This window comes from Lissotriton vulgaris, chromosome 12, assembly GCF_964263255.1.
Source record: "Lissotriton vulgaris chromosome 12, aLisVul1.2, whole genome shotgun sequence".
Lineage (NCBI taxonomy): Eukaryota > Metazoa > Chordata > Amphibia > Caudata > Salamandridae > Lissotriton > Lissotriton vulgaris.
In genome coordinates, this window is record NC_141700.1 from 36,376,944 (window position 1) to 36,389,098 (window position 12,155).

A 12,155-nucleotide genomic window follows, 5' to 3' on the forward strand; every position below is an offset into this window, starting at 1 on the left:
AGACCATTCGCTTGTAACAACCTTATTTCTCTGCCTTAAGCACAGTTCTACAGTTCTTACTAATCACGAAAAAGGGGTTTTCCCTTCTAATTGCACAATATGCGGGGATGTTCCACCAAGAACTGTTTTGGCTTCCTACACCTGACATTTGTTTTGGTCCTGGCTGGAACCTTTTCATTAGGAACTGGGGAGGAAGGGAAGCAAACTTTATTTACTTGGCATAAAACTAATACATCTGTGGAATTCTAATTTCACTGGATGCATTTTTATTTCTGACACACAATTTTTGTACCAAGCGCAGACTTAGGCCACTCACTGCAAAGTATTCATAGAACATCCCATAAAAGGTCAAATCCTTAACAATTTTGAACGCTGTAGTGATCTTTACAAAGGACAAACTGTCCTAAAACGAAATTCAGCTTCAAAGCCCTCTGCACTCAACAAATAACCTTCTGGGTACAGTCCGGGGCTCCTCACTAATGTTCGCCCCTAAAGAAACATGCACCACCCACTAATTTGCTCTTCAGTCCACCTACACCAAACTTATAACTCATCCACTATGAGCACTTTGACAATGCCTTAAAAAAATAAATACTAACACCCCTCACCACTCCATCCTTCGGTGCGCCTTTTCCATCATCTCCGGTGGACGCTCTCAATCCCTCCTTCAGACCAGGCCTCTGCTGCCCTATCAGCCGAGGACTGAGCTGACATTCTGGTCCAGCAATCTACAACATAATTAGCTGCTCACATTGTGCTGCAAATGGACTCAACTTTTCCAAAAAGATATTCTGTCCTTCCTCAGTGGTGAAATATACACTTATGTAACAGGTAGGGGAAGAGATGGATCAAGTTATGATCGAGTAGGGCTAAGATTACCATTCAGGGGAAGGAGAATGGAAGGTCCAGCCACAGTCTGAGCCCCAACAAAGTGAACAACAAATTGACTGAGCTGTTCCTAAAGAAAAGAAGAAGGGAAAGGAAACGGTCACTAAGGTAGGAGGGATAGTGCTCGTAGGAGGACCGCACCTGGGTATCCAATTAGTTGGATATAATGGCCTCACACACCCTTGCGAGTGTCATGCTTCACCATCGGCAATGCTCCTCGTTGGGCAGGCGTGCAATGCCCAACGGGCTCACCTCGCAAAGAGGGACTCTTTATCTGAGATCTTTTATCCAACTGCCTATGGGTGAAGTGTGGGTGAGGGGCCAGGATGGTGTAGATGGTGTGGGTGAGGATAAAATGTGGCACAAGGTACCGGAAAACAATTTTATTCTGGTGGTCCTCTGCCACAAGTAAAATCGAGAACAGTCTGTGGTCGCTGGAACAAAGGTTTCCAAGGACGTAACAGAACTAAAGTGCAAATGGTGTGGTCAACATGTTTCTCGCTTCTAGTGCATTGACTGCGATTCTTCAGGACCTAATAAAAAACTACTATCTACAAAACATGACTTGTAATAGTATCAGTTTAAATACAGCACATAAGTTGTACTACCTGTTTGACACTGATTTTGCCTAAAGGGGAGACAAAGGAGATCATTACCACAGGTAAGTAACAACAAGTGACCCTGTAGTGACCGTGAGCACACCGTGTTGATGTGATAATGTGACATACTAGTGAAATAGGTGACTAGTACGTGGTTAAAATAACAGGTTAAAAACAACTGATAACAGCAGCATTCAAATGGAATAAAATGCAAATCCATTGGTTTGGGTGTACTGTTACTCACCTAAGGGTTAGAGTATAAGGGTGTCAACAGTACCCGGTAGGTCTGACATCAAGGGGGAAACCATAGTGGTAGCGGCTATGGAAGGAGGGATAAGAATGTTTGATGTAAAAATTGACTAGCTATAGAGTAGACTCTGTGCTGTCAGCTCCGTGAAATGGCGAGTGCTCCAGTCTCAATGGTTGATAAGGTATACATAAGTTATCGCTTAGGGGGTGTCTTAGGTCTCAAGTATCGTAAGGGGACCTCACAGCAGAAAAGATGAAGCATGTTGGTACATGAGAGACCACAAGTAATGCGCAGCACAGTCAAGGGCGCGGACATCCTCTGCCCTCAAGTTAATGTGCCCGCAGATCACTCCTGGTCATGTTGTGTGCACCAAGACCGTTCTATAAAAGTGCGTTGCCTGCTAAATAATGCCCACCTCGCAGTCAAATGTACCCAATTACGTGCAGAGGGGTGGGTAAAAAGCAGTCACGGTATAAAGTTAAACACTTACTGTATTGTCAAAACCTGTGACAGAATGCTACGGGTTAAGCCTCACCATCACAATGCGATTACAGAGGGACGTGTGGCCCAGATTCAAAAAGAGCCTTTGCGAGGTATATTGTACAGTAATAGCTGCATGGTCGGGAGGCCAGTAAGAAATGCTACGGGCTCAGCCTCACGATCAAAAGAGATTACAAAAGGGAGCCTGTAGCCCTGCTCCTAGCGGCACCGCTGCCTGGACCCGGAAATTGCAATAACGGGAACCGCGGCGCCAGGGAAGTTTAAGAAGTACACTTACTTTCTACTGCCTCAGTCAGTGCCCGTTGTGCCTACCCATCGCTACCGGGTCCGGATAGTGGAGTACCCGTGGCGTGTCTCCAAGTTAAGTAACACGCCGGGTGTGGCCTAAAGCGCCAAAACAGGAAGCAGCAAGACCCGGTGGGTCATGTGGTAAATGGAGCGGCCATGATGGAGTGGAGCGGGCGTTTTTTTTGGGCTTAGATAGTGAGTAGATACAATCTATGTTCTCTCCATGTTCTAGGTGTTACTCATTGTAGGAACAATGGTGGATGGAGAGAGGCGGGTCTTATTATAGTGGGTAAATACACAATCTATGTACTATCCATGTTCTAGGTGTTGCACATAAGCAGGACAGAGGTGGATGAAGAGAGGCGGGTTTTATTATAGTGAAGGGTCTCTAATAAAACGTTTGTTTATGTGGTCGATGAGGCCCAATAGAGCTAAAATGGCCACAGTCTGCCCGTGGGTGTAACTGATATCGCAGGATTGTTTGCCCATGCCAGGTAGAAGGTGACCCGGCTAGTGTTATGGTAACATGCCCAACAGTTAACGGCCATTATTAAGCATCAACAACATGGTTTAGATCAGTATGGGGTTTAGCCAATGAAACGCTCGCTAGTTATTGGCAAGTTTAGTTGTCGACTGTCACAGCAGAGATTGGAGGCCCTGTGGTCGACAGCGACAAGGTGGGTTAAAGGAAGGCACTTGGTCCTAGTGTAGAATAACTAAGTGCAGAATGGAAAGGGCCCAAGGCTTCGTGGAGGTGATGTGTTCATAAAGCACTCCATGGGATATCCTCATTGAGTCCCCGGCTATCACTGGATAAACGATGTATCCACCTTTGTTCCTTCAGGAATAGATTGTGTTTTGATTTATCTGGGGGGGTTCAAGAATTAGCCATGTCAGTGAGTCAGCAGTGTGATTTTGTTCTAGGAAATGCCTGCACATCTTCGTGTTTTTTTTTGTTGCAACGGAAGTTGCTTCTGTGTTCCGAGATACAGATTTTGACGTGGCGGGAGGTCATGCCCACGTATTGCAGACAGCATGGGCATCTCAGTAAGTAGATGCAGTTGGAGGTATTGCAATTTGTGTGGCTCCTTAACTCCCACAGAAAGGTGTCTGTCAGGAGGATGGTTTTGTGTATGCTGGTAAACGGGCACGCACTGCAGGAGCCACATGAATAGTGTCCCCGTACTGGTGGTAATTTTTGTCTGTGCGGTTCAACCTTTTTGGGCCTTGTCTGTACCAGAATGTCCTTATTGTTCCTTGACCTCTTGAAGGCGAATCTGTGTGTTGCAAGATTGAGATCACCCATGTTCAAAATCTGCCAGTGTCGTTTGATAATCTTTTTGATTTCATTAGAAGCTCGCGAAAAAGTGGTGACACAGGTTATGAGATCTGTCTCCTGTGAGGTAGGAGTATTGTATTCGAGGAGGGCCTCCCCTGTGGTTGTTTTGTGCCCATTTACGTGCCCTATAGATCTCTCTGGTGGGGTATCCTCTGTCTCTTAAATTCCGGGACAGTAAGGAAGACTCGGTTTTGTAGTCTGTCAGGTTGGAACAATTGCGCCTGACCCGTAGGCATTGTCCAAAATGGAGATTCAGTCTCGGGGCCTTAGGGTGGTGGCTGGTAAAGTGGAGCAAACTGTTGCGATCTGTAGGGTTGCAATACATTGTGGTATCGATTCTACCCCCCCACTAGCCTGATAGTAAGGTCCAGGAAGGCAATTTTAGATGTAGAAGCCCTGATGGTAAAAGTGAGATAGTTATTCAGCGTGTTAAGCCAGCTGAAGAACTCTTTGTATAAGTCTTCAGTACCTGACCAGAGTATTAGGATATATACACTTAACCTTCCACTGCACAGGCCAACTAGCATTGCATAACCTACTCCAAGGCACTCTAAAATCCACGAGAACGTCACACAACACCAACCAAACGTGGAAAGCTTCACATGTCTGACCACTGAATCAGTGTGGGTGTTTGCCTGGACCCAGCACTTAATCCACTGTAGTCAAGTCACAGTGACTGATGGCGACTCTGTAAACGCAGCTCTCGGAATGTTGATCATTTTTGGGCGGTCTGCCTCACCCATGCCTACTACAGGCGCAATGACTGGCGTAGAGATGGCTGAAGACCGCTGGGTATAATACTTGCCCATTCTTTAACTACATAGGGCAGCAAGCACAACTAGGAGCTTTCATCTCAGAATTGTCATCTTTTGATTTCCACACAGCTAAGGCTCACAATGTCCGCAGAACAACCTCTCCTTTCACTGTTGGGCTGATAGTACCCTGATTTCCTTAAAATGTCCAAGCCTCACTGGAGTGTTACTTGTCTGCTGAGGGAGGGAGTAATCAGAAACAGTGCCTTTAAATCATAGTGGTCTTAGGTCCACGTCTTTTGCTCCTTAATCAAAGTCTTAAAACCATGCACCTTCACAATGATGACAGTTTACATCCATGAACTCCCGTATCTGCACCGGTACCAAACCATGCATCTTTCAAACAAGACTGCCTTTGTTTCGTCTGTCGAGTTTACAGGATTCCATTGGTGACCTGCTAATCACTGTAGAACTCAACTACACCAGTGTCCTGTCCTAGGCTCACCTCACTACCAAAACCACCAAATCCTGAAGCACTGGCTCCTTGCTGACTTTATTAAACAACACAAAGACCCCCCCCCCCTTCATTCTGAACAAATTCCATTGGCCAAGATCGGATCTAGTTAGGTTCTTTGCTTGTTCACTTAGCGTGACATTCCATGTTCAATGACATTCAGAACATCTCCAGTGCCCTTCATGCAGTGGTCCATCACAGCAGCCTCTAAATGTGGCACATTGGAAGATGGATGCATCGTTCAACGGGTTCCAAGGCCTTGCATCTCTGACCATGTCCATATGACACTTTGTTCCATTTTCCTTCCTCAATGAAAGCTCAATGACTGCCACCTTCTCCAAACTAATTTGAACTCTTGCCCTGAGTGAGGCCATGTGCAGGAAAGAAACACATCTAGAGACAATTCAGTTTGCGTTGTGGACAACAAACCTAAATACCATGATATCTTTGATCGGGTTAATTTGTAGGATCCGCCAGATACTCTTTAGAAGTCACAACTATGGTAGTAGTTCATTTGATTAGACCCCTCTAAAACATTTTAGATATCTTTGGACGACCCCAAGGCTTCAGGGCTAGCTGATCGATAACATCTTAGAACAGCTCTGTGCAAAAAAAAGCTTTTGTCTCTTATTCTGACATTACAGAATGCCGAACAATCACACCAGGCGCATGCATATCCCAAGCCTAGGGTGAACATGCTACCAATCTTGTGGTACCACAGCTGCATCATTTGGTGTGTCTTTTGATCTTTTCAGACATTTTGTGCCTTATAGCGCTCAATACTGGGCAGCATAGAGGTACTATTAAAATATTTTACGTAGCTTTTATCTAATGTTTTTTAAATTTGTTGCATTTTGCAGGTGCCATCATGTTTAAAAGCCCTGGAATGAGAAGTTCAGCGCTGGCCAGGGCACAGGCTCAGCTGTCCGGGCAGAGAATCCCGATGGCCCCCAAGGATACCAACGAGGAACTGCAGGTGAGGGCCCACGTTCACTCTGCAAAAACAGTACCATAACCTGGACCTCTGCCCTCTTCAACGACATTCCTTTCATGCAGGATTTACTTATACATTTTGACATTTTCTTTCCCACTTGCCATAGAGTCCTGCTCGGTCTGCAGAACCCGTACTGTAATGGTATGGTACACCCAGAGTGCCTGGGTACAAAAAGTGATACAGTCGGACATGCTGTTTTCATAGAGACAAGATTGTAATGCAGGAGTTAACTTCCAGGGAGATCATTAGAAATTATGTTCCCTCCGAGCAATGTTTATCTGACGTGAAAGGGCATTGGCATTATTCATACCAGTACTTATATTGCAGTCCAGATGAATCTGATCAATATATACATAATCCGCGGCAAAGAAGACACGTCTAAAACCTACATGCATTTTTTACGTTGTAGTCTAAAGAAATATTTTATATAGATTAAATAGCAGAACCCCATAGGCTCGTATAAGCCTTCTGTAAAAAAACCTGGCTTTTCCAGAAACAACTGAGCTAAAATCTAACTCCGCTTATACCTTAGTCCAACCTAATGTCATAGGCGCCGGGAAACCCTTGTTGGGTAGCTGAGCGCCATACAAATGTAAAAAATAAATAATTATGCAAGCAAATCTGTTACATGAAATTAATTATGCCTTATTGTTCAAAGTATGTTTCATAGTTTGTGTATTTTGTTTTTCTAGGAGTACATGAATGCACTAAATAAAAAAGCCAGTGTATTGAAACATAAAAAATCCAGCGCTCCTGGCCTGAGTGATTTGAGCGATCTTTCCACAGAGGGTTCAGAAAGCCCAAAAAAGACAAAAGACAATGAAGCGGTCAAGCCCCATAAAGACTCTGTTGGTCCGAGCAGGTTCCTAAAGAAAAAGCAGAATGTAGAAGAACCTGCGTTAGCGTCACAAGCCCGACCAAACATACAGAACGACAATAGGCCGAGACCAAGCTCAAACCCGGTGCGCCCTTCCACGACCAGATCTAGCGCGGCCCTGAGCAAGCTGGCTGAACTGGAGAACAAGATCAGGAGCAGGAAGCTGGAGGCTGAGCCTTCTGACGTGGACTCTGATCTGAGGACTTCTGATGAGCGGCCGTTTTCTGCCAGGTCTGGCAGCGATCTAAGTGGCAGAGGCAACCGGTTTCTAAAGAAAACTGATGTGGATCAGAGGCTTCCAGGAGCAGCGATTCAGGGCCACAAGAAAGTGAATGTTGGCCCTCCCGACCAAAGGAGAACAGCAGCAAAATCAGAGGTTGCCCTGGAGAGCGAGGAAGAGGAAATCAAAAGACTCATAGGGAGCTCAGTGGAATTTTCTGACGAAAATGACAACTGGTGGAAGCGTCCAAACTCTACGCCGCGACAGAGGTTTGGCGCAAAGGTAAGAGCAATTCTAGATACGCCCCTTTTTATGTTTTAACTGACCCTGGGTTTTGACCTAGTTTGACTTCCAGACCAAATGATTGCATAATAAAATACGTTGAACCTTAAGTGCATGTGAGCAGGTTACACGGCATTTAGTCTTGAAGTTGTAGTAGTTGGCAGTGTGCAAAAAAATCGCAGTGTAGTAAAATGACATTGCAAGTTCCAAATGTTTTGTGACTTCCAATGTGAACACTGCAATTTCTTGCTATTCACAAGGATAAAGGGACCTGCAAAGTCTTGTCCCGTTTGTTGTGGCTTGTGAGAAAATATATGTGTGCTTTATGATTGCTCGTGCAGTCTCGAAGCATGGAAAGATAATTAAATGCCCTTGTCACTCCAAAACCATTCACACAGTTGAAGCTAGCCCGGAGGTAAAAATCCACTCATTCAACAATTAACGCATTTGTTGAGCACCGCTTGTCACCCAGGGGTTATACAGGTGCTTGCTGCTGGTCTCATTCGAACAGCCAGGTCTCGAGTCTTTTCCTGAAGGTGGTCAGCAATGGTGTAGTGCGGAGGTAGAAAGGTAGGTCATTCCAGGCTTTGGCGGCAAAGTGGGAGAAGAAGCGCCCTTCAGTGCAACTGCATCATATGTGTGGTATCTTTGCAAGGGTGAAGTTTGCTGAGCGGTGGTTCCTGTTTGGCTGGTGGAACTGCAGGCAGTGGTTCATGTAGGTGGGTCCTTAGTTATGGAGGGACTTGTAGGAGTGGATCAGGGTCTTGTGAATAACAGCTGTGAGCCTCTGGAGGAGCAGACCACTTGCATGGTCTGCTCCATGGTCTCCCATTTTACCCTGGCAGCCCTTTTACAAATTGGTACTTTCTTATTGCATTGCAATACTTGTTCCTGCAAGCCTCTTAATGTAAAGATGAGCCATCAAGTTGCATACTAGTGCTAATTGTGATCCGTTCATGAAATTAAAATAAGCCTGTATTGCACCATTTAATTTTTCATTTTGGTTAACATATTACTAGGTGAAAAGAACACCATCCCCTCCTACGAAAGGCTCTCCCCGGAGAAGTTTGCACCGCACTGCATCTTTCCACAGCCAAGGCTCTGTTCAAAGGGGCCCTTCCAGACTCAGTTCCCGAACCCCCTCGCCCCCCAGCAAAGGAACCCCAAGGCATACCAGAAGAACACGTTCACTATCCAGGTCACCCATGTCCTCAGTGAGAAGCTCTCTCAACAGCAACTCCACGCCCAGGTTCAAGCTCATGAGCCGAAGTCGCACTCCCATTTCTGGAAGAAGTGACATCAAGTCGCTCGATGAGCTGTTCTCCAGAGCATCAGTGATAGACAGTGTGGCAAGCGAAAGCTCTACTGGTGAGTTTCTATCTGACCATGTATGCATGTTTTTTTAATCTTTAAAAGGATTAAAATGTTCTGTGTTTTCGAGGAAATATGTTTAAAATTATGCTTGCATGCAACAGTGCATTTTATGGCCTTGAAGTGTTTCTCCGTGAGTAGATCTAGGATACTGATCTGCTATGATAGAGATCAAGGGGCAATGTTCTAGAGTTCACGGTTGGGTCCCTGGTAAAAACATGTTCACAGTATAGCCTAACATGATCTACAGTTGAATATGTTGTGTAATTCTTTTAGGTTAGTTGGACATGGGCTCTGCAAGTTATAAATAAAACCCTCATGCACACTATTGTGAAATAAAATATTTTGCACTGTGACCACATGCAGGTTATGTCGATACAAGCTCATTTATGTCCTGCAGACTCCACATCGCCACTTCAGACAACCTTGTGGTGCGCTAGACAACATAAAGCTGCAGTTTCTGGGACTGATTACAGGTCTGCATACATGACCCACAGCGAGGGATCATACCCAGTAGCATGCACCCATTTACTTAAAACTAACTAACAGATGCTACCAGTGGGTTTTTGAGTTAATTATAACCTAACAGGAACACTAGGCGTTTAAACTTATGTGAGGTATTTGTAAAGCTAGGGAGCAATGACCGATGAACATAGGCGAGGGCCTAGGGATATGAAAAGGGTCTTTTGTAAGGATGTATAGTATTTGTCAGAAATGGTTCCCATTGTCTCACAAAGTCATGTTCTCTGAAGAAGTTGGTCTTCATCTCCTTTCTGAATTGCAGCTTTGTGGCACCTCTGGTGTTGAAGGATGATGATCCAAGGACAGAAAAGTCCTGTCTTCAGGTTTTCTCTTTTTTCTGCAGTGTTTAAGTTTCTAGTATAATTACGCCCAGACTTCCTCTATGGCACTGTTCACCAGAAGTGGCATTTTCTCTGCTAGATATCCATGGTGATTGTTCTGGTGGTGGGCTTGTTTAAAATGCAGGCGCTCTTTAAAGTGATGCAGACCTAGAAGGGGAGTGTGAGAAAATTGGGTTTTGCTGTCGTAACCCCCCCCCCCCCCCCCCCCCCCCCTTTATGCCTGGAGTTTGATGCAACTTTGACTGAGAGTACTGGGTCCTTGCTGTCCAGATTGCCAGTACTAGTTTTCTAAAAACATGTCAAACATGGTACTTCTGTCCCGTAAAGCCCTAGTAAGTGGTACCCCGGATACCTAGGGCCTGGAGTCTGAAGACGAGCCCCTGCGGACCCCCCCGCTATGAACATGGCACTGCTCCTGCAGCTGGTATGCCCCTGTGAGGTTAAATAATGACCAAGTCGACATGGCTCACTGCCTGTGTGCCATGCCAACTAGCACTGCGTAAGATACAGGTAAGACACCCCTCTAGCAGGCCTTCCAGCCCTAAGGCAGGGTGCACTATATCTCCGGCGTGGGCATATCTGCAATAGCAGATATAACCCAACACTATTAGGGTATATTCCTTAATATTTTAAATGCCAGTGAAGCCTTAGATAGTGCATGGGCTGGGAACCCAACAACTCTAGTTCCACAGCACCATGATGGCTGCACTGAACACAGGAGTGTTCAGTACCAAACGACTCCTTTCAATAAAGCCACATTGATGCCATTGTAGGATGTATTGTCCCATGTATCCAGAGTGCACCTCAGAGGTGCCCCCTGAATTCCTACCAACCCTGGTGGGGTCCCATACCGGCTGTAGGCAGCCAGCACCAGACAGGTTTTTGGACTCCTGGGTAGAGAGCCCCAGCTCTCTGGGACATAAAAACAATGCACATCCTGGGCATAGGTGTCTTGACTCCTCCCCCAGGATGGGCCAATGCTCGAAGAGGGAAGCTTCAAAGGCCCGCCTTTGTAATGGGACCCCCAGCCTCTGCTGCTAGCAGCATATGGCAGAGCTTGGTTTACATCCCCACACTGGGCAGGAAAACGTAGAAGAATATGGGGTGTGCCAACTCCACAACTAAGGTGGGAGAAGCGACGTAAAGCACAACTTTCAGTTGCCATCTTGAAGATGGGGAGAACCCTTCAATCCGGTCTAGGTTTATGCCCTCTCCAAATGGAGTGTGGCATAATATAGGATGTAGTCACCCAGTGTAGGTATCCATTGATCTTACCTGCTACACCCCTAAATCTAGTATTTAGGTGGCTCTCTCAGGCCTAGAAACTAGAGCTGCGATGTCCTAAGAAGCAAAAAGATGACCCGGCAGAAAAGGCTGAATATGACGACTGCCTTGGCCCCAGCCCTACCGGCTTGTTTCCAGCTTCTTCAAACCTGCGACCAGTCTTGCAGTCAGCGACCTCTGAAAACCCTGGGAAGATTGCTGCCTGCAAATAATACTCCAATCTCTTGTGGACAGCAGACCTGTCCAAGAAGAAACAAGTTCCAAGGACCCCGGATCCATGTCTCCATCCCATTCTAAACCAGACGCCCACGGTCTGAGTTGCTCATCTGTGCAGTGAAGTCCCCCCAGCGATCCTGACCTCACGCCCAGTGCTGGATGACCCCTCCTGATCTCCATGGTGGCACTTGCAGTGCGAATCCAAAGGCTTCCCTTTACCACGACCGGTTCCAGTAGGAAGACGTCGAAAGGCTCCTCTGCACCCGAAGCCCCTGGGCCTTGGTGAGCAGAACAAACAGTACCCCTACAAAGCCCTGCATCTCTATTTACCTCTGCCTTTGTCGGTCTCCCCCCTGCAAACTCCGGTGCCACGCCTGCAGCCCGTTTGTCAAAAGAATCCCCATTGAACAGCATTGGGCGGCCAAAGTCGAAATTGTACCCTGCACCCAGCCTCTGGTGGTGTATGTTTGTTGCTGCTGTGTGCCTCCCCCCAGTGCGTAACCTTACCCCAAAAGCTTGGCCCCCACAACCGATTTACCTACCTGCAAGCAGTGTGACTCCAGGCAGCCCCAGTCTCCTCTGGAGAACACAGTTTTGGTACTCACCTGACCCTTGCCGACTTTTGGTTCAGAAGACTGGGATTATAACTGCCTTACTTACCTGTTTAATCACGATATTGTTTTCCCCAATGCATAGGATTACATTGAACTGTGCTAAAAAGTTTCTAAGTGTCTATTTTTCAAAGTGAAAAGTACTTTTATTTAAAAACGTACTTGCCTTATTGTGAAGATCTTGGTCTTAAAATAAAATATAAATAAAGTATATTTTTCTAAAATTAGTCTGGATCAACTTCCTGAGTCATGTGTCCATTATTGATCACTGCTGTGCAATAAGTGTTCTACACTCCTCTGCGTTGG

At 46.0% G+C, this 12,155-nt stretch overlaps 1 protein-coding gene across 1 annotated transcript in view; it reads left to right on the forward strand.

Annotated features, from left to right (window-relative positions):
- Positions 1–12,155, forward strand: part of C12H19orf44 (chromosome 12 C19orf44 homolog) — a 39,542-nt gene that overhangs the window by 10,164 nt on the left and 17,223 nt on the right. Inside the window, exons 2-4 of the mRNA XM_086946923.1 lie at positions 5,992–6,107; positions 6,818–7,504; positions 8,524–8,872. Coding sequence (XP_086803049.1) covers positions 6,000–6,107; positions 6,818–7,504; positions 8,524–8,872 — 1,144 coding nt within the window. The 5' untranslated portion in view covers positions 5,992–5,999. The remainder of the gene's footprint in view (positions 1–5,991; positions 6,108–6,817; positions 7,505–8,523; positions 8,873–12,155) is intronic.